The following is a 22,172-nucleotide window of genomic DNA, read 5'->3' on the forward strand; positions in this document are numbered from 1 at the left end:
GTTGTTTTTATTCTTATAGTGCGGTAAATACGGTAAATGAAAGCGTGAATGGATGTTTCATTTACACATGAATGACATTTCGATAAATGTCTCAGTACGACGTGAATGATTGCGCGTCTAAATGAAAGAGTGAATGATATGTATGACTCGCCGAGGGCCACGTCATCATAACGGCCGCTCTCAAAGGGCGCTAACGGTATAAATGTAACCAAAGTTAATGTAAAATAATTATTACATTACATTACATTTGGCAGACGCTTTTATCCAAAGGGACTTACAATAGAGGACATAAGGACTGCAAATACACTTGCAAATACAAGATGCACAGGAAATATACAGAACAGTATTGTTTTTTTTTGACAAAGACATACACAAACGTACACACACACACACACACACACACTGCATAGCCTAACTATAACTTACAGGCGGTCCTCATTTAACAACAGGGGTTTGTTGTTATGTTCGCATACATAACGGTACCATTCGTACCGTGATATTTTACCTTTTTTTTTTTTTTTCTTGAATGTTTATATTCGCTAATTCTAAGCGCACACACACACACACCAGAACCACCAGATAACCTATGAATGAATGAAAGTTATACCGGGTGACCAGGGTGTAACCAGCCTCCTCCTCCTCCTCCTCTTCAGCTGGGCTTCTTCAAGCGTGTCCGCCCTCCGCAGGGAGATTACACCGAGAAGGAGCAGCTGCAGCCGGAGGAGAACGGCAACACTGACGCCTAGAGGCCGGACGTCCAGGGAAGGAAAAATCAGGGTCAAACAGCCGTTGATGTCGGCGAGATAATCTCACTGTTGAGCAGCAGATGATTTTAAAAAAAAAAAGGTTCCTTCTTCTGTTTTTTTTTTTTTTTTTTTTTTTTACTCCACCCGCTGCGTTGTGTGTGTGCGTGCGTGTGTGTGTGTGTGTGTGTGTGTGTGTGTGTTGAATCCACCGTCATATTTTGGGAGTTGCGCTTCTTGCCGAATCGGATGAGCACGTTTCATCGCACATTGATTTAATACGAAAACCAGCAGCCGATTAGCTTAGCTTAGCGTCGCACAAAGGCGAAAGCTACACTTTCAGATCGCCCATCTTAGCTTTCCGTGAGAATCGCTTCCGAAATAAAAAGTATTCCTCCCTCCCGCCTGGTCCGGACGTGCCAAAACGCATTTGTCTCGGACGATTTGACGATTTATTTTCTTTTTTTTTTTCTCGTTGTTCTTGTCTGACGCTCGTCAGGCTGCGACCGCGCGTTTATTGCGGAATTTTCACGGAGGCGTGAGCGTTAGCTTAGCCTCAGGGAAAAAAAAAAAAAAAGTAGAGGTGCGCAACAAAACACGCAAGCGCTAACGTCGCTAACCGGACCCTGCTTCGTGTTTTCACATTAATTCGAAAACTAGCTAAATGTTTTTTTTTTTAAACGCCACTGCCGTCCAAACCCAGACTTTCTGGGTTTGGATCGATTCTAAAGGTTACAGGCTGGTCGAAGGTTCGAGACGCGAGGTGAGAACGGATGGCGGAAGAGCAGCGGCACCGCCGTTAGCCTGCTTGTTAGCGCTCGCCGTTTCCAGGGAAGACGGTTCAGTCGGCAAAAATGTCGGACGGTGAGTTTCACAGTAATATATTTACCTTTATAAATATTTCCCTGCTTCCTCTGTGTGTGTGTGTGTGTGTGTGTGTGTGTGTGTGCGTGTGCAGACATCAGGGAAAGATTTATCTATCCTGATTGGATTTTTTAGACATGTTTCGGCGGACGAGACGGTGGTTTGCAAAGCAAAACACCTAGAAATATATTGTTTAAAATATATTGTTATAAAGGCGGATAAAAGTAGGCAAACAGCTTCACGGGAAAATTAAACAGTTCGAACTTACATTTAGCCCCGGTTTATGTAAGCCTAGATTAATTTAGCAATCTTCTACAGATCGGCTTAATTGTAGGTCATTCAAAGCGTACCTGGGTGTGCTTGTGTTTTTAAAATAGCATCGCACGCTAACATTAGTGTTAGCATCTCAATGGACGCAGCTTCACGGCGCACTGATAGAGACGTTGTTAGCACACTTAAAGAGCGAGTAGCTAGTTAAAGGGAGGTTAGAAAACAGCTAGCCTGCCGGGCTACACCTATTATTTTAGATATCGCTAACCTCGAGTCTGGGTCATGACCGGCAGCTTCGCTAACAAACACACATGTTGTGAGAGAAGGTTGCATTTTCATGTTTGTATATGTCAGCTTGATATTGCTTTCTTTTTTTTTTGTTGGTAATTTACCCATATTGGGTTTGCGTCGTGAACTAACGTTTTAAAGGCTGGAAATGTGTTAATTGGAGATTCAAAAAAAAAAAGGATCAAGCACAACGACAACCTGCACATGGCTCTACCGCCACCGGTTGCTCCCTCAGCTAGCTTGGCTAGCCGACCGAGGTGATCGCAACCAAAACATCTGCGTTGTAAATAACATTGCATCTCCGACACCGGTGGTTTCGGCCCGCTGTGTTACATTTTGGGAGCGAGAACGTCTTGGAGAACCTCAAGCAATGAACAATAACCGGGATGACCTTCTCAGATGACGCTAAGCTAACAACAGCCTAATACTTAGCAGGATACGCTTTCTCTTGTGGCGGAAAAATCACCCCACGACCGTTAAATTGATTTTCATGATTCTTCTAGGGCAGGTTTTGTTTTTTGAAAACAGTCATTTCATGTGCCATCATCTTAGATGGTTAGCCAGAGACTAGCAGCTAGCCCATTAGCATGGTACGGACTCGTAGTCGATCGCTAAGCGGCGCTAACTGCCCGCCGCTGGTACGCGAGAGCGGTTGAATTTATTTGAAGAGTAATGCACACGGGCTGAATTTCATTTTCTATTTTATTATGCAAATTAGCTAAAAAAAAAAATCGATCAATATCAGCCCGATCGAAGAAATGGATTTGTATCCAGCACTGTCTCGTTTTCTATCTGTTAAAATCACTGTCTGTCTGTCTGACTGCCACGAGAAATACGGACTATTTTTTTGATGTATGTATTCTTCAACCCGGAAAATTAAAAAAAAAAAAAAATGTAAAAAAAAAAAACAAACAATAACTATTTTACAAAAAATGATTTCACCTTCGAAATAAACTGATGTGTTGACATTTTGCGTTTGTGTTGTTTTGTTTTCGTCCGAAGCTTCAACGTCTGTTATTCTGGAGGTAAAATTTCACGAACATTTGATATGATCTGTTTATTTCTTTAATAAATGATTATTTATATTATAAATTGTTGAGAACGCATTAAAAATGAATTCATTATTAAAGTAAACAGCGCCCCCTCTGGTTGTTTGTCGCAATTACACTTATATTTTCTCAAACGAATATAAACAAGTGAACTCGTCCCTGATTGGTCAGCCGATGTGTCAATCAAATTTCCTCACCAGGTTGTGTTCAAAAATAGCCACTTATTTATATTTATATTCTGCTTAAAAAAATAAGGGGAACGCGTTCAGTTACATTACATTGTGTATTCTTTTGGCACACTGTATATATACATTTCTTTTTTAATTATTATTTTTTAAGTTTTATTCTTGTTTACAATTTTGATGCTGCAACCTTAATTGCCCCTCGGAGACAAATAAAGTTATTCTGATTCTCTGTAGTTTGTTTGTTTATTTTGCATTTTACTTTTTATTTTGTCAGTGTGGGACGTTTTTCGGATTCCTCTGGATGTAAGTCACGTGGAGAAATTGACAATAAAGCTGCAAATATGGCATCTAGAACAAAATAAATAAAGTCTGAAATGTAAAGTATAATCTTAAAAAAGGTTGTTTTTTTTTTTTTTACTCATATTTACCAATAAATAATATGAAATAGCGCAGTAACTGATTATTGTATAGGGTTATCTTTCTGTTTTACAGCGGCGCTGGAACAGAAAGGATTCGGCCTTTTTCGTGTCCAGGTGGATCAAATCAGCCGACGAGGTGGAAACGCAGGGAAAAAAGTTTGACGCTGCCGTTCCAGTTAGCGATCAGCCACGTTTCCAAACATCCGGAAGGACGCCGGACCTTCGGCTCGACCTGCAGATGCGGATATGAGGGATCAACAACAGCGTTCCACTGAAATGTGAGTTTCAATCAATGCATTTGGAAAACAACCTTTTTTGCACTGTGGTACCTTAAGATAAAATTTTTTTATTATTTCCAGAAGTGGGTTCGTATATTGTTTTTTTTTCCCCCGTATTTTAAATTAATTTTCTTAATTTTTTTCTTTTTTTTTTTTAATTTTTGCAAATGCACCTTAAAAATTCTAACCATATTTACCTTTGCATACCTTGCACGTGTTTTTAATTCCTCTTCCTTCAGTTGCAGGGAATCTTCAAATCTTAAGACCTTAAAACACTTTATAGCCTTAACTTTGACACTTTATAGTTTTTAGTTTTATTTGTATTTCTTATCCTCCCCCCCCTTTTTTTTTTCTTATACTGTTTATACAATTTCCTACTATTATTTATTATTGTTATGTTTTAATTGAAACTCTGGGACAACAATTTCCTTCGGGATAAATAAAGTTGTTCTTATCTTATAAATGTAAATTGATTGATAATTATTTATAATTTTTTTTGTATTTTTTTGAGTAACGCTACTTCAATGCTCTGTATGTGTGAGCAAGAAAGTTTACTTTTGATTTAACAAATTAATTTGTTTAAACCCCCCAAAACTCACAAAATAAGGGTCGCAAATCATCAGAAATATTTTTTTCATGCCTTTTTATTTTCCCGCTCTTGTATTTGCTTGTTGAAATTATTTTAGGGTATCTTAAGGATAAAAATTTGCTCGACTCGTGCTTCGGATATTAAAAATTCCAATATAAAGTGATTCATGTCTTACTACGATGGATTTTAAATGCCCTATTATTGTTTGTTCTATTACGTCACATCCGTTCCCCTGCGCTAGCTGCTAGCATCACTGCTACACTGCTAAATACCGAACATTGTGTTCAAGGGGGAACAAAAGATTATGTTTTTGGCAAAACATAGAAGCAGAATAATTGTATTGTTTTGTGCTAGCTTATCTTGCTAACCGTTTTGCTGCTTATATTTGTTCACAGAAACGTGTCGAAATGTGCGTGTGACGGGATGCTAACTTATGCGGTTTGGTGAATTTTGTTGTAAAATCTGAGCCGCTGAGCTGTCAGTGCTAACTTATCATGCTAGCTGCTAGCGTCACTGTTCCTATTGGTTTACAGCGGAATGTAGCGTAACATCGTGCAGTGTGTATGCTTGTTGATGCTTGGTCTGGCGACATTTGTTGGTAAAAACCCAACGCACGGGTGTCTAAAATGTCAGCAATGTTAACGGTTGCTATCATAAAAAAAAAACTAAAAATAAATATTTGCGTTGTATTCGAAGGATTTGAAAATGTTTTTCATTTGATATTGCAGAGCTAGTTAGTTTTAGCGGCAAGTAGCGCCTTTAACACATCTGATTAAAAATATAGTAGCCTAGCGAGAAAAGTCATTCATCGCTATCTTTAGCCTGCGTGCTAAAACCGCTAAAGGTGTCGTCTTCGGTGTCGGAATTAAACAGAATTCCTCCGTCACACACTTGTAGCTTTTGGCTAATCTGAGCTTGTGCTGTCGTCTTCGTCACGCAGCAGTTTTTGGAAACCCGTTAGCGATCATTTGCATCTCTTTTCCAGGAACAGCAACATGACTGAAGTGCAGTTGATTCGATTCAACCTGTCCGTTAATTTCATTGGTCCGGAGTGAAGACGTTAAATATTTTAGCGGCTTGAAGCTCGTTAGCTTGTAAAAATCCATCAGCCGCAACGTTCAAAGCGCGTGGGGGGGAAAAAAGTAGCGGCTAATAGCCTAGAAATGACAGTACTCGGTTTAAGACAAAAATTTCACCGACCTGAAGACCGTTTCAGCTTCTGGATGATGACGGCAAGGAATTTTAAGCATACCACTTAAAATTGGTTGGAGGAACAAGAATTCATACTTGAGGCAGATTTTTGAGAAAATGTAAGGATTTTAGGTGCGAAAAAATAAGGACGTGAGACAAAAAAACGTGTCTTTAGGTGCGAGTCTTTTCGAAGCCTTCGGATGGACGGGTAGCCTAAAGCTGTTTTGATTCTTCTTCCTCGGATGCGCGCTGAGGCTCGCGTTGACGAAAGAAAACAAACGGCGCAGAGGCAACGTTTATTCTGGAGACGTTTCCAAAACGGGATTTAGAAAAGTGACATCGCTTCCGCCGTCCTCGTGGATCTCCTCCTGGCTACTGCTGCTCCGCCAGCAGGAAGCTGAGGTCGCTGCCTGGCTCGTACTCGGCGGCGGGCTTCCCCCTGCACACACACATTGGCAAGAGCGCACGTCGGGCAAATGAAGCGGGGCGAACGGCGCCGGGATAACTTCGTCCGAGACGGCGACTTTTAAATAGTTGTCGGTCGGTTTCCATGGCAACCTGCTGAAGAGTCGGGCCTTGGTGCTGCCCAGGAGAGTAGCTTTGTTTCCTTCGACCAGCAGCAGGGACCCCTCCCTCAGACCCTGCACACACATCAAATTACACTGAAGTCTCTTCTTTTGACTCTGTTGGAGATACTAAGGACATCCGTTCATCTATCTTCCACCGCTTATCCAGAGTCGGGTCTTGGGGGGGCAGCGGCCGGAGCAGAGAGGCCACATGGCCCATAGCCCGTATGGCTACTCCTTCCTAGGGTAGCCTAGAGTCTCTCCAGTGTATCCTGGGTCTTCCAAGTGGTCTCCTCCCTGATGGACCTGCCTGGAGTACCTCCCGTCCAGGAGGCATCCTTACCAGATGCCCCCGAGCCACCTCATCTGGTTCCTCTTTATGCGGAGGAGCAGCGACTCGACTCCGAGCTCCTTCCGGATGACCCAACTTCTCACCCTATCTCTAAGGGAGAGTTCGGCCACCCTGAGGAGGAAACTAATTTCGGACGTTTGTATCCACGATCTTGTTCTTTCGGTCGCAGCTCGTGACCATTGGTGAGGGTGGGAACATGGATCGCCTTCTGAACTCCCCCAGGACTTCTTCCCTGACCCAGAGTGGGCACGCCACCCGTTACCGGTTGAGCACGTGGTCTTGGATTTGGAGGTGCCGAAACTCATCCCTTCCTCTTGTGAACCAAGATCGTGGTCTGATGAAGCCGACAGAAGCACATCTTCTGCACAAAGCAGAGACTCGATCCTGTGGCCACCAAACCGGATCCCCTCGATGCCCAGGCTACACCTAGAATACTAAGGCTTCGATGCTAAGGACATTGAGGTGTTACAACAGACTACGTGTGAAACTTTTTGTTCAAATTCAAGATCAGAGATGATGGTGAGTCAAAAATACCGACTAGGGCCAAGAATTCTTTCCTGGGGTGGCTGGAGCTGATCTCCACTGCCATTGGGCAAGAGGCGAGGTTCACCTGGGGCCACATGAAACCATTCACCCTCTCATTCACATGTGAAGACGTATTCACTCATTCATGTCAGAGACATACAAGTCTTCCCCCCCTCACTCCCATGGCACACGGACATACAAGTATAGGGACACCAATTGAGTGGATCCACCTCAGAGGGCAAACAGGAAATTGTTTAAGCGTTAATTTACTGATGAACTTGGTCAACAGTTTGGAATCTGAAGACCCGGCCGGCGTTTCTCACCAGAACGGACGGCGTGTTGTCCTCTTCGTGGTACTGCGTGATCCTCAGCTCCCTGGTCTCCTGAGAATGACAGCATGAGACGGGTGAGTCCATCCGTCGCGGGAAAAAATAACAACAAGCATCCTTTCAAAGTGAAGCGAGGTGTGTGTGAACCACAAGCAGAGGTGTACGCTCGTATCTAAGTTGACTTAGCGTTAAGCTAACTAGCGCAGGATGCTAGCTTTGTATGAGCGCGCAGGTCAGTGATGCTAGCGTTGTAGGAGCGCGCAGGTCGGTGATGCTAGCGCTGTACGACCCCACAGGTCGGTGATGCTAATTTTGCTCCAGAAGTTAACAGCATTAGTAACAGTAGCAATCACCGCTCAACATGTCGCAGTTGGACAAAATGTCCAGATCAACGTCGGATAAAACAACCGGTTCGCTGGCAAGATGGATCCCTGTGGACTCCAGACGACTCGTGGTAGAAGGTCAGGGATTACACGATGAGTTGTAGCTCAATTTGGCTAATGGGAATCTGAACCAACGCTCCAGGATGTAGCCTCCTCCAGGGTAACCTTTTAGCTTAGCGTTCCCACGGACACTGAGGGACCACGGTAGGGAACGGTGTGATGTGCACCTTAACCTCCACACTCCAAAACAAACCACCAAAGAAGTAGAGGAAGACGACACGGACAACATGGAGACAGCGTTCATGGAATAACAACCATGGACTATCAGATGGTTCAAGTGTTTGTATCTTCTCCCTACATTGAGGAACCCCGTTAGCCATTAGCTAACTCTGCATTTATTTTGGTCCAAACTGTTGATTTTCCTCTGCGACCCCTTGAAACCCCTCTGAGGTGTAGAGCTTGGACCTCTTTGCCGCTCTGGCTGAAGAAAACAGCTTACATGTTTTTTTTTAAAAATGTCCCTCTGCAGTCCACAAGAAGTATCTGGTTATGGGTGCGGCTTAGGAGTTCCACCAACTACCTTTGTCACATGAGTTCCTATGGAACCATAAAAAGACTGCAATGGTGTAGAAACCTAGATGGTTCTAGGAGCGGAGGTCCTAGTTCCTGGTAAGCTGTCCTGAAAAGGAGCCTCCTTCCTGAGAAGGTTCATGGTACTGCAAAAAGTCAAAGTCCATCCAGGCTTGTCTAGAAAATTTAGGGTCTCCAATGAACCTCCTGCATGTTTTTGGACTGTGGGAGGAACCCTGAGGAACCCCATGCAGACATGGGGGCGAACATGAGGACTCCAGAGTCCAACTAGGGACCTTCTTGCTGTGAGGCGGAAGCGCTAACCGCTGCGCCTCTGTGCTGCCCTGTTATTATTATTATTATTATCATATTTTTTCCAGCGCATCTGGAGGGAATCTTTATCTTGATACATTGCAGGGACGGCGTGCTGACTCTGCTTTTTTTTTTTTTTTTTCTGGTTGAGTGCGACGGCGCCGTGTGTTGCATAACTTCCTGGGCCGGTTTAGAAAAAAATTAAAAAAAAAAAACAGCCCTTCAACCGCAGCTGAAAAAAAAACAAAAAAACAAAACAATGGTTCTCGTGAACAGCCAGCCAGGTTTCCATCGGAGGACAAATAAAGTTCAAATTTTAACAGCCGCACATTTAGTGCAGTGCAGAAACGCGGACTTTACACGGTTATAAAATCTGGACGGTTAAAGTCTGTTTTTTAGTCGATGCGGTCTCACAATGTTCTTACTTCGAAAGGCCAAAGGGTCAATTTTTCCCTTTCCCAGGCATGTCGTCCGGTTTAGACATACCCAGGAGAAGAAAGGTGAAATTCTGAAGATGTGGAGGTTCTTCTTTGGGAGTGAGAAGGAAGGAGAAGATCAGGAATGAGTCCAATCAGAGAAGAGCAGCACATGCTAGCTGTTCTGGACATACAAGTCAGACTTGATGGTTTGGACATGGGCAGAGGAGGGACGGTGAAGATCTGGGTAGATGGATGCTGAGGTCAGAACTGCCAGGCAATGTTTGGAGGAAGGTCAGGATGGAGTGAAAGAGGACAGGAAGTTAGTTGGTGTGGGGGGAAAGGGTGAAATAGAGGCAGATGATTGGCTGTGCCAACCCCTGACGGAGGTAGCCTAAAGGAGAAGGAGAAGATTGGATCCTTTAGGGACCACATAACTCCCACGTTAGAAGGTTAACCTTGATCTCCAAAGTCGCCATATGATCATCAACCGTGTTTGGATGCCGCTAACTTGCTAGCTCGCAAGCTCAACCCATCAGATCAGCTTCTAGTCTCTGCCAGAACCCCACAAAGGGCGGTGGTGCTTTTACCGCCCACCTTAGTGGCCACTCCAAGGAATAATGTCATGAGGACATTCAAGTACATTCTGTCCAAGCAGTGGTGGGCGGAGCTTCCCGACGCTGATCTGAAAAACCCCGGTGACTGATAAGCCCTCCGGCTGATACGGGGAGAAAGCTATCGGCCTCGTAAATCTGCTCTTGTTGTGCCCGTGGCCTAGATGTAGACTGGCGCGGGAAGCCCTCTTCTTGGTAGATCCGTCCTAAACGACGGGCGTCGGTTCGACTCACCCCCATGTGGCGGCTGTTAGGGTCGGGATCCAGGTAGTGCGGGTTGATGTTGAAGGGAACCAGGCCGATGGCGGAGAAGGTGGGGGGGTAGACGATGGGCATGTCGTTGGTGGTGTTGATGCTGACGGTGGCGACGTTGGTGCCGGCGCTGGAGCCCATGTACGGGACGCCATCCTGGAGATGGGAGGAACGGAGGAAATGAACGTACCGCCCCTCTGAGCTGCTAGGTTTCAGTTGCTCCGCTAGCAGTAGCATGTTTCCCAAAAGCTAGATGCTAACGGCTAAAGTGACTGACAACCAGGATAGCATATGTGCATTTTTTTGGACCCTATCTCCTCTGTTGTGATTGGTCTCCGGCGCCTGAAGGCATCACACCCTCCAGCACCCTTAAAGCAACACGGCCACCAGCGCTTGAAGGAATTAAGCTCTTCAGCGTCTGAAGGTACCCATATCTCCAGTGCCAGAGGGTATCATCACCTTCAGCACCCTGAGGGCATCACATCCTTTAGCATCTGAAGGCATCAGGCCCACCAGGGAATCCCTCCAACTGGTGCTTGAAGGAATCAAACCCTCCAACACCTGAAGGCATTATTCCCCTTGGCAGCTGAAGGTACCCATATGTCCAGTGCCCTGAAGGCACTGCACCTGAAGGCATCATGCCCTCCAGTGTCTGAAGGTGTCACACCCTCAAGCACCTGAAGGCATCATGCACTGATGCATGCTGAAGGTATCATGCCCTCCAACACTTGAAGGGATTGAGCCCTTCAGTGCTTGAAGGTATCTGTATGTCCAGAACCAGAGGGCATCACGCCTTCCAGCGCCCTGAAGACGTCATGCCCACCATAGCTGGAAGGAATTAACTCATTCAGTGCCTGAAGGTATCCATATCTCCAGCGTCCTGAAAGCATCAGGCCCACCAGGGAATGAAGGCACCCCTCCCACTAGTGCTTGAAGGAATCAAACCCTCCAACACCTGAAGGCATCCTTCCCCACGGCAGCTGAAGGTACCCATATATCCAGTGCCCTGAAGGCACTGCACCTGGAGGCACTGCACCTGAAGGCATCACATCCTCCTGCACCCTGAAGGTGTCATGCCCTCCAGTGTCTGAAGGCGTCATACCCTCAAGCACCTGAAGGCATCACACTTTCCAGTGTCCTGAAGGCATCACACCTTCCAGTGTCTGAAGGCATCACACCTTCCAGTGTCTGAAGGCGTCATGCCCTCCAGCGCCCTGAAGGCATCACACCTTCCAGTGTCCTGAAGGCATCAGGCCCACCAGGGAAGGAAGGCATCCCTCCCACTAGTGCTTGAAGGCATCAAGGCCTCCATCCCTCCGGTATCTGAGGGCATCAAGGCCTTCAAGAAGGCGGCAGAACAACTCTCCATAAGTCAATCATCCACGTGAAGCTGAAACGACCGTGTCCGTCACCTCCATCACCCTCTTCCTGATCTCCGTCACCACCTGGTTGTCATAGAGACTCTTCAGCAGCCGGAAAGTGTTTCCTCCTCCTGTTTTTTTTTTTTTTTTTTTTTTTTAAAAAAAAAAACAAACACTCTTGTTAGCCTCACAGGAACATTCATGCGATCGACCGTGTCGTCCAATCAGATCACCTATAAAAATCCCCTCGGCTTTCCGGACGGCGTCGACCGGATCCGGCGCCTCGTGGATGCCGTCCACCTCGTAGCCTGCGGGAAGCACGAACGTCTGAGAAGACGGGATCGGCTAGAAGTCGGGGAAGCGGCGGGAGGAGCTGCGAAACCCACCCAAACTCCGGAACTTGTCCCTGGCCGTCTTGGTGTAGGCGTCCCTGTCGTGGAGGGCGTAAGGAACGAACAGCACCTTCTTCACATCCCTGAGGAGCCGACGGGAAGCGTCAACGGTCCTACAAAAACCCCTCTTGCAGACCTCGGAGGTCAACATGGCTGCGCGGCTAAATGAGGTGGGTAAACTGTGATCTTAAAAAGATCAGCATGGATTGTGGGAAATGTAGTTTATGCTCAATGCAAGCGTTTAACCTGTTTATTTTTAAGACAGACCTTTTGAGATGTTCTTGCAGGCCGCATGAGTCACACAAGAACACCCCAAAAAGTTTTATTATTATTATTATTTTTTTTTTTTTTTGGTGAGTGTTTTTTTTTTTTTTCAAGTTAGTGACCATAATGTTTTTTTTTATATTTTTTTCATACAATTATTAATTACATTTACTTATTTTTTTTAAATGATAAAAATACGTATTTTAAATAATTAAAACAAATATCCACCATTGTTGTGTGCAACAACGCTTCTATGCAGCAGACAAAATTAGCAAAAATATCTTCTATTGACGTTTCTCTCCGATTATTTTGACGCCGAATCGCAGCTTTTAGCCGCCGGATTCAAATTCACGCAGTTATCCACGGCGTGGACGACGTCACGCGTGGGTAGACGTGAACGCGCTGAAATTCACCCGTTTTCCCGGCGGAGTTCGCGGAGCGCGTCGTCACGGGACCTCCGCCGGGGGAGTCGTCCGGATTTCACTTCCGGACTACATTTCCGGACTACACTTACTTTCCGAAGAAGTCGGACACGTGCCGCTGGCAGTGCTGCAGGTAGCCGCCGCCGTGGAGGGTGGAATTGGACACCAGCAGGAGTCGGCGCTTCATCATGCGGGATGCGGGAAGGGAAATGCGGGGCGGCTGCGGGGTTCAGAGTCCGGCCGCGATTTCCGCTGACGGAAGCGATTTCCCTGCGTGTTTGCGACCGTGGTTTCTTCAAGAACCGCTCGGAGAGGGGAATCTCGACCAATCAGGGAGCGAGTTCACTTCCTGTTTGCGTCACGTGGTTTCACAAGTCCCGCCTCCTCGTTGTTATTTTTAGATTTCCTTTTTTAGGGACGCGGCGATATGGATTTAATGCGTGTTTTTGTCCTTCTCGTTCGCTCTAAAAGGTGAAGAAGGGATTTTTAAAAAATTTTTTTAATTTTTTTTGTGTGGTCCCGTAAACGCAGCACCCCGGCTTCCGGTGATGCGCGAGTTGTGAACGAATCGTTCAAAAGTGTACAGTTCTTTTACTGACTCACGTTCGATTCTTGTTTCTAGTCACTCATTCAGCAACACGTCGAAACTGCTTCGAGTAAGCTAACGGCAGATTGTGCAGCTACTATTCTTACTATATTTGTGTGTGCTGTAGTAACTGCTCTGATTTCTTATTTTAACTTATTTCCCCAATAAATCTGATCATAGAATCGGAATTCTTAAAGTGGCCCTTCTCACTCGAGAAATCAATTGACTCACAACAGTAATCCCATAAACGAATCATACTGCAGCTCAGGGTAGCCCACCTGACGGATGAAAACGAACGACTCACTTAGTAGCCCAAGAAATGAATCTCTCTGTTACCCAGCGAATGAATCTGAGTGTTTTGCGTGAGCTTTCTTCACTCAAAAAGTGAATGACTCTCTTCGTTGCCCGACATATTAATCACTGTTACTCAGCGAACAAATTTCAGTATCTTGCTTTAGCCTTCTCCACTCAAAAAACGAACGACTCACTCAGTCACCCCACAATCGAATCACTCTGCAACTCCGAGTAGCCCACTGTCTTCATGAAAACGAACGACTCACTTTGTCACCCAACTAATGAAAAATTGTGTCTCAACAAATGAATCTGAGTGTCTTGCTTTAGCTTTCTCCACTCAAAAACGAACGACTCACTCAGTCACCCCACAATCGAATCACTCTGCAGCTCCGAGTAGCCCACTGTCCTCACGAAAACGAACGACTCACTTAATAGCCCAACAAATGAATTGCTCTGTTGCTCAAAAAAAAAAACCGAAGCTAAATGTCTTGCTTTAGCTTTCTCCGCTCAAAAACAAAAGACTCACTCTGTCACCCCACAAACGAATCACTCTGCAGTTACGAGTAGCTGATTCGACCCACGAAAACGAACGACTCACACTGAACGAATCACGACATCTCGCCGTCGCCTTTCCCAATCACAAAAATGAACCGCTCAGTCGTAACTCAATGAACGAATCACTCAGTAGCTCAGAGCGTCTTCCCCTCGCTGCTGGCAAACGACTCCAAAACCCGATTCCTTTGAACGAGCGACTCATCTAAGCCAGAGTCGGTCAAAAGAACCGATTCTCCCACCACTGCTCGTTTTCTTTTGTTTTTGCGCTGCAGCTGTAGTTTGCAGGCGCTCCTGCAGGAGGAGCCGCCGCGCCGTTCAGAATTTGGGGGTTTCATCTTTAGCCGTTTGAATCCACATCTGGCTAATGTTATCTTAGATAATTGCAGAAAGTGTGATTGCACGTCTATTGTGTAACATTATAATTGGCCATTAACAAGTGAGCGCACGCGTGTGAGTGTGTGTGTGTGTTCTCACATAATAAACATTAATAACTGCGGTATTACAAGGTGTGTAATCAATAATAAAACCCGTGTTAATGTTATAAAGCTGCAAATTTACTTAATAGAAAAAAAAGAGTAGCTGCAAATACATCTGGTTATAAAGAGCGGTTATATTTTCCATTATTATTCCTGATAATATCTCCATTTCTGCAGTTTATTCTTGGATGTCTTGCGATCTTCTAATGTTTCTCTATTTATATTTTATTTTTTCTCAGTTTTGATTTAACTGTTACGCTTCTGTGACAAAGGAATTTCCCATATGGGGATCAATAAAGTTTATCTTGTTTTATTTGTAGACGGTCGTATTTATCGTTCTGTGTTTGTGATATTACAATGTTAGGAAGTTGCTCGTGTGTGTGTGTGTGTGTGTGTGTGTGTGTGTGTGTGTGCGCACAATGCAGTGTGTGCACACCATGCATTACTCATCCAATCTCCCGTTGACACCATTGAAATATTTTTTTCTGTTCTTTCCTTTTTACATCAATAATAATGATATTTTATTACATATTTTTTTATTGATTTACAAGTTATTTATTTTCATATTTTTATTTATGTATTTATTTGGAAAAAAATACTTTTTTGGTGAAATTAAACTGCAAATAGAAAGAGGAGGGACATTTTTTTGTGAATTGTGAAGTTAAACTGAAAAGTCAAAGAACAAAAAGTCGTTTGAAAAAAAAGAAGTGGAGGGAAAAAATAAATCTTTGGTGAAATTTAACCGCAAAAAAAAAAATCGAATTCAAAAAGGTGGAGGGAAAAAATACGGTTTTGGTGAAATTAAACTGAAAAAAAAAGGTTTTCAAATAAAAAACAAGGGAGGGGAAAAAAAACATTTTTTGGAAAATTAAACTGCAAAAAAAAGGTGCAGGGAAAAATACATTTTGGGTGAAATTAAACTGAAAAAGAAAAAGTCTTTCGAATAAAAAAAAAAAAGTGGAGGGGAAAAAAAATCTATTTTTTGTGAAGTTAAACCGCAAAAAAAATAAAAGTTGAGGGAAAAAAAAAATAGTTAAATTGAACTGCAAAAAAATAAAATAAGGTTTTCAAATAAAGAAAAAAAGTAAAGGGAAAAAATACATTTTGAGTGAAATTTAACAGCAAAAAAAAAAAAAATTCGAATTAAAAAAAGTGGAGGGAAAAAAAACAATTTTTGGTGAAATTAAACTGCAAAAAAAAGTTTTTCAAATAAAAAAAAAGTGGAGGGAAAAGAATTAATTTTTGGTGAAATTTAGCTGCAAAAAAAAAGTCGAGGGGAAAAAACATTTTTAGTGAAAGTAAACTGCAAAAAGCAATAAAAGTTGAGGGGGAAAAAAGAAATTTTTGGTGAAATTAAACTGAAAAAGTAAAAAAAAAAGTCTTTCGAATACAAAAAAAGTGCAGGGGAGAAAAACACATTTTTTTGTGAAGTTAAACTGCAAAAAAATAAAAGTTGAGGGAAAAAAATACATTTTTGGTGAAATTGAATTGAAAAAAAAGGTTTTTGAATTAAAAAAAAAGTGGAGGGAAAAAAAAATTGGTGAAATTGAACTGCAAAAAAAAAGAATTTGAATTAAAAAAGTGGAAGGAAAAAAAACATTTTTGGTTAAATTAAACTGCAAAAAAAAAGTGCAGGGAAAAAAAAAATTCTGGTGAAATTGAACTGCAAAAAAAAAAAAAGTCTTTTGAATAAAAAAAAAATTGGAGGGAAAATAATTAATTTCTGGTGAAATTTAGCTGCAAAAAAAAAGTCGAGGGGAAAAAACATTTTTAGTGAAAGTAAACTGAAAAAGTTAAAAGTCTTTTGAATAATAAAAAAAAAAGTGCAGGGAAAAATCCGTTTCTGGTGAAATTGAACTGCAAAAAAAAAAAAAAGTCTTTCTATTTAAAAAAAAAAAAAAAAAAAAAAAAAAGAAGCGTGCAGGCCGTGACAAAACAGCCTCGGCGGAGCCGGAGGCAGCGTCGTGGGGGCGGAGCTTAAACCACATCTGGATGAAAAACATCTGGAGCTCCGTCTCTCCTCCTCCTCCTCCTCCTCCTCCCTCTCGCTCTCCCTCCTCTTCACTCCGACGCAGATCCGGCCGACGCTCCGGCGATGCCGCCTCGCTTTCCCCGTCCGCTGGAGTGAGTCGCTTCCCCCCTCCGGGTTCAGAAGGAGGGGGGGGTTTGGAAGAAGAAAGAAAAAGAGAGGAAGAAGAAAAACAAAAGGGAAAGAAGCGTCCCGATCCACGCGTTCATGAGCGACGGGTCCCGGCGGCGAGCGGCGATTTGACCCCGGCGGCGACAGCGACCCCGAGCGCCCCCTCGGCGGAGGATGGCCCGGCTGTGGGCGGCCCGAGCCGGGACGCTGCTGCTCCTCAGCGCCTGTGAGTCTGCAGCGCCGCCACGCTCCTTCTGGAGATGTCGGAGTGGAAATGTTTTTTTTTTTTTTCTTTCCCCCCCCCCAACTTGTTGCGTTTGAGGACTTCCCTGATTGTAGGGAATTCCATCTCTGTGTTGTTTGAGGTCCGAAGTGATTCGTTTGTGCGTCCGGAAAGGTGTTTTCACGCCGTAATGACCGGTTCGGCTATGAATCAGCGTTTTGTTTAGGTACTTGATTCGATTCCTTGCAGGTGTGAAATAGAGAGTCGGCGCAATCGTGAAACGAATCTTTAGCATTTTTTAAATGAAGGTTTGAGGTCCAAAGTGACTCGTTTGTGTGTCCGGAAAGGTGTTTTCACGCCATGATGACCGGTTCGGCTCTGAATCAGCGTTTTGTTTAGGTACTTGATTCGATTCCTTGCAGGTGTGAAATAGAGAGTCGGCGCAATCGTGCAACGAATCTTTAGCATTTTTTAAATGAAGGTTTGAGGTCCAAAGTGACTCGTTTGTGCGTCCGGAAAGGTGTTTTCACACCGTAATGACCGGTTCGGCTATGAATCAGCGATTTGTTTCGGTACTTGATTCGATTCCTTGCAGGTGTGAAATAGAGAGTCGGTGCAATCGTGAAACGAATCTTTAGCATTTTTTAAATGAAGGTTTGAGGTCCAAAGTGACTCGTTTGTGTGTCTGGAAAGGTGTTTTCACGCCATAATGACCGGTTCGGCTCTGAATCAGCGTTTTGTTTAGGTGCTTGATTCGATTCCTTGCAGGTGTGAAATAGAGAGTCGGTGCAATCGTGCAACAAATCTGAACGACTCCTCTGGAGTTCGGAGTTCAACATTTTTTTTCACGCAAATGAACTGTTCATTTTTTTGGAGTGTTGTTGGTCTTGACTGATTCATTTGTGTGTCCGGAATGGTGTTTTCACGCCATAGTGACCGGTTCGGCTTAGAATCAACGGCGCGTTCAGGTTCTCGATTCAATCCTTGTAGGTTTGAAATTGAGTCGGCGGAATCTTGCAACGAATCTTAAGCATTTTTTAAATGAACTGTTCATTTTTGCGGGTATTGGTTTTTATTTTAGTCAGTCATCAGGAGGGACGCCTATCGGACAACAACGAATTCCTAATTTGGAGTGGTTCTTGTCTCGACTGATTCGTTTGCGTGTCCGGAAAAGGTGTTTTCTCGCCGGAGTGACCAGTTCGGCTCAGAATCAGCGGTGCGTTCAGGTTCTTGATTCGATTCTTGCAGGTGTGAAATAAAGTCGGCGCAATCGTGCAACGAATCTGAACGACTCTTCTGGAGTTCGGAGTTCAACATTTTTTTAAATGAACTGTTCATTTTTTTGGAGTGTTGTTGGTCTTGACTGATTCGTTTGCGTGTCCAGAATGGTGTTTTCTCGCCGGAGTGACCGGTTCGGCTCAGAATCAGCGGTGTGTTCAGGTTCTGCGATTGGTGTGAAATAGAGAGTCGGCGCAATCGTGCAACAAATCTTTAGCATTTTTTTAAATGAACTGTTCTTTTTTGTGGCTACTCGTTTTTTTTTGAGTCAGACATCAGGAGGGACGCTTATCGGACAAGAACAAATTCCTAGTTTGGAGTGTTTCTTGTCTAGACTGATTAGTTTGCGTGTCCGGAAAAGATGTTTTCACGCCCAAGTGACGTGTTCAGCTCAGAATCAGTGGTTCGTTCAGGTGCTTGATAAGATCCATGCGGGCGGGAAAAAGACTATCAACATACCGAGAGTTGGTGCAAGTTGTGCAACGAATATGAACGACTCATCTGGAGTTCGGAGTTCAACATTTTTTAAATGAACTGTTCATTTTTGCGGCTACTCGTTTTTATTTGAGTCAGATATCAGGAGGGACGCTTATCGTACAAGAAGGAATTCCTAGTTTGGAGGGTTATTGAGCTTGACTGATTCGTTTGCGTGTCCAGAAAGATGTTTTCACGCCGGAGTGATCGGTTCGGCTCAGAATCAGCGGCGCTCAATTCGATCCCTGCAGGTGTGAATTTGAATATCGACATCTTGAGAGTCGGCACCCACCGTGCAACGAATCTGAACGACTCCTCTGGAATTCAGAAAAAGGCAACTTTTTTTTTTTTTTTCGAAAACGAACTGTAAATTTTTGCAGACGACTCGTTTTACTTGTGTTGGACATGCAGAAAAACAAGTCCAGGAGAGATGGTCGTCGGGACGACAACCACCATTGACCTATCGAATCGTTGGGAGATCCTGATTCCAAATCAAAGGGATCGATTGTGCAACAAATCCGAACGGCTCCTTTGGAAGTCGGAATCGGGCAACATTGTTTTTCAAACTAACTCAACATTTGAAGACGGCTCGTTTAACGCGAGTTGGTCGTAAGGAGGGATTCAGTAACTGAAACAAACCCTTATTGTAAGCTGGGCAGTCAGTGAACGGATTTTCTCAGGTATCAGAATTCTTTTCCCCAACTTGACTCAAGTGATCCGTTTGCTGGTTCCCGACCGGAGTGACCGGTTCGGTTTAGAAGCAGCGATGCGTTCAGGCGCTTGATTAGAAATAGATAACAGGAATATGAAGGATGAACGGAAAAAGGTCAGTGTTGATCTTCAAGCTCCTGTTCGACTCCTTGGGAGTTCGGAATGAGGCGACTTTTTAAAAAACAAAAAAAAAACGAACTGTTAACATTAGCAAACGGTTCATTTCGTACGAGTCAGGGATTCATCAGCGGTGATTCAGTACCTTTAACGAATCCCTCTTGTCAACCACGCAGTCAGCGAACGCATCGCCAAACTCAGGTTTCGGTGTTTTGCAATGTCATGTAGATTATTATGTAATTAATTAACTTTAATAAACTCTTCCTGGAAGTTATTGATCGCATCATGATCTCAGCTCAGTGCTAATTATTGATCAGGATCATTTTATAATATGATCATATATAATATGTGTTTTTTTTTCCTGAATATGTTTGGAAATAATCCGAACCCATCGGTTATTCCCAGCACGATGACGAGTCAGAGTCCACCATTGTGATATGATCTTCCTTAGAAATGTGTGTGTGTGTGTGTGTGTGTGTGTGTGTGTGTGTGTGTGTGTTATGTAAGAGCATCTCTCCCTTTCAATAACAACTTATCCGGCAGCCACGTGTGTTTTACACACACCTTCCAGCCGACATCACCAGTAGCTCCTGTGCAGCACGCTATGCTAAGCTATGATATGCTAAGCTAAGCTACGCTAAACTGTAAAAACTTAACCGAAATGTGGACGCGAACCGCAGCTAAAGTTATATCTTGTGGCCGTGAGATACTTATAAATTCTGTAATTTAATCCATTTTTTCAAGCTTTATCTATTTTGTGACCTCCTCTCATGGGGTGAGTGTTAACTTGTGGCCACAAGTTAGCCAAAGTGTGGGAATGAGTTATATCTCGTGGCCACAACATAGGTTTTTACCAAAACAAACAGCTATATTTACAAAATGAATAGCGGATGTTGTGTTATAATGTGTGTGTGTGTGTGTGTGTGTGTGACAGTGAGAGTCATCGGGCCGTCACCACGCCACCTCATTAGCAAAGCCATTTGCTAACACACACACACACACACACACATGAAAACAACCAAACACACACTTTCTTTCAGTGCCAGTCGCTCTCTTCTCCAATGTCTTAAGACGGCTCTGAGAAGTCACAGCGTGTGTGTGTGTGTGTGTGTGTGTGTGTGTGTGTGTGTGTGTGTGTGTGGAGGCGCTGCCATACACTTGGCCTTTGTTACATCTGAGATAATAGGTCGCTTTTTACCCTCCCCCTTCACACACACACACACACACACACACACACACACACATGTCAGAGTGCAGACACTCTTCCTCCTTGTCCTCCTGTTCCCTTTCACCTGATTGGTTACGTCTGACCGAGAGATCACCGTTGCCTAGGCGACGCCTTCCGGCGTCTGGTAGCGGCGCCGCTGGTCCGCAGGGCGGCGGCGGCGCCGCGGCGTCCAGGAGCTTTGAGCGGGTTTTAAGTTTCGAACCGGCGATCGAAACCTCTGATTAACCCGGCGGCCGCTCCGTCATCCGAGCCCCAACCCCCCAAAACCACCCCCATCCCATAATAAGACCATAATAGCATACTATCATGCGGGTCTGGCTGCACACATCATCATTTCTGGGATTCGGCGAGGGAGGAGGAGGAGGGGGGGGTTGCGTTCCTGTTCACCAATCACAATCGCCGCTGCCCCTAGTGGCTGGAAGCGGTACTGCAGGCGCATCGCTTCCCCCTGATTGGTTACGACTCAAAGGTTGTGATGCTGGGTCGCTAACCCCGCTGCGATTGGTGCGATAGGGACATCCGGCCGTTCACTCGTTCATTCACACGACGTCCTTGTTGCTAACGGCTAGCTAGTTTGTTTCGAAGCCGCTAACGGCTAATAAGAGATTTAGCGCCGCGGGGTTTCCCACGCACATTCGCAGGGGCTTTTTAGTTTCCTCTGTTGACAAACGGGCGGGAAATTCGACTCCGAAATTCGTTTTCGAAGCAAAATAGCGGTTTTCGCTCGTCGCGTTAGCGTCCCGAATCGACGCTCTGAGCGCGCTACTTGGGTGTGTGACGAGATGATTTCCTTTTTCTGCACGTCTGTGTGTGTGCGCTCGTGCGCGTGTGTGTGTGTGAAAATCATTGTTTAGACAATAAGCTAAAGCTAAAACAGATTGGCTAGCACCATTGCGGCGTCAGGTATACGCTAGGCGTCACGGTTAAAAAAAACGGCCATTTTGTCGGAAGCGTCCCTCCAACGTTGAACGCCATCTGCCACCAACGCCCTGTTGCTAACTGCTAACCGCTAACCGCTATCTGCTTTGCGCTAACGCCACGCTGCTAAGAGATAGCGATCTCTCTGGAAGGAAAGCCGCCGAAGATACTTAGCAAAAGCGTCTCCGAACCGCTAGATGTTTCTTGAAGAGCAAAGCAAAGTTCTGCATGTGTGTGTGTGTGTGTGTGTGAGAGTGTGTGTGTGTGTGTGTGTGTGTGTGTGTGTGTGCTGAATAAAGTGGTGGTACTGATAGGAAGGGTTTTTCCTGGCAGCTAGCAGCACTTAGATTTCCCATGAGGCCTTCGGGGGCGGAGCTTCAGAGGCTATCTTGGCTCTTAGCGCAGTTCACTTCTGGCTTTAATTTATTCCTGGAGACACACACACACACACACACACACACACACACACACACACACACACACCCATCGTGTTTCCACCACTTCAGAGGACTTTTGCGTCTATTTCCTCGGGGCTTAC

The 22,172-nt window shown here is 44.5% G+C and overlaps 3 protein-coding genes across 4 annotated transcripts in view; 2 read left to right on the top strand and 1 right to left on the bottom strand.

Moving 5' to 3' along the window:
* Window positions 1-3,136, top strand: part of itgav (integrin, alpha V) — a 34,969-nt gene extending 31,833 nt beyond the window's left edge. The window contains exon 32 of the mRNA XM_086147701.1: window positions 654-3,136. Coding sequence (XP_086003827.1) covers window positions 654-746 — 93 coding nt within the window. The 3' untranslated portion in view covers window positions 747-3,136. The remainder of the gene's footprint in view (window positions 1-653) is intronic.
* On the bottom strand, window positions 860-12,953 carry LOC147233148 (alpha-aspartyl dipeptidase). Of its 2 annotated transcripts, XM_086147702.1 has the most exons (8): window positions 12,727-12,953; window positions 11,943-12,031; window positions 11,790-11,864; window positions 11,608-11,687; window positions 10,178-10,351; window positions 7,643-7,702; window positions 6,435-6,517; window positions 6,160-6,315 (listed from the first exon to the last, which is right to left on the bottom strand). In XM_086147702.1, exons 1-8 carry the CDS (start codon window positions 12,822-12,824, stop codon window positions 6,249-6,251), a joined length of 726 nt encoding a protein of 241 aa, XP_086003828.1. In that variant the 5' UTR covers window positions 12,825-12,953; the 3' UTR covers window positions 6,160-6,248. The 2 variants fall into 2 exon arrangements, with proteins under 2 accessions (XP_086003829.1, XP_086003828.1); XM_086147703.1 differs by lacking the exons at window positions 6,160-6,315; window positions 6,435-6,517 and adding an exon at window positions 860-4,050.
* Window positions 12,954-14,782: 1,829 nt separating this feature from the next.
* The window catches only part of tgfbr2l (transforming growth factor beta receptor-like), a 28,246-nt gene continuing 20,856 nt past the window's right edge, over window positions 14,783-22,172 (top strand). Inside the window, exon 1 of the mRNA XM_086147704.1 lies at window positions 14,783-16,911. Within this exon, the coding sequence (XP_086003830.1) occupies window positions 16,860-16,911 (52 nt within the window). The 5' untranslated portion in view covers window positions 14,783-16,859. The remainder of the gene's footprint in view (window positions 16,912-22,172) is intronic.

This window comes from Fistularia commersonii, chromosome 6 (assembly GCF_037954325.1).
Source record: "Fistularia commersonii isolate RoL2024-O1a breed Wild chromosome 6, RoL_Fcom_v1.0, whole genome shotgun sequence".
Lineage (NCBI taxonomy): Eukaryota > Metazoa > Chordata > Actinopteri > Syngnathiformes > Fistulariidae > Fistularia > Fistularia commersonii.

Excerpts from the sequence above, each read along its gene's own strand:
- LOC147233148 (XM_086147702.1), bottom strand. The coding sequence starts at position 12,824 with ATGATGAAGCGCCGACTCCTGCTGGTGTCCAATTCCACCCTCCACGGC. Across the intron at positions 10,352-11,607 it reads TCAGGAAGAGGGTGATGGAG|GATGGCGTCCCGTACATGGG; the intron begins GTGACGGACACG and ends TCCCATCTCCAG. Across the intron at positions 7,703-10,177 it reads CTAACAGCCGCCACATGGGG|GAGACCAGGGAGCTGAGGAT; the intron begins GTGAGTCGAACC and ends TGTCATTCTCAG.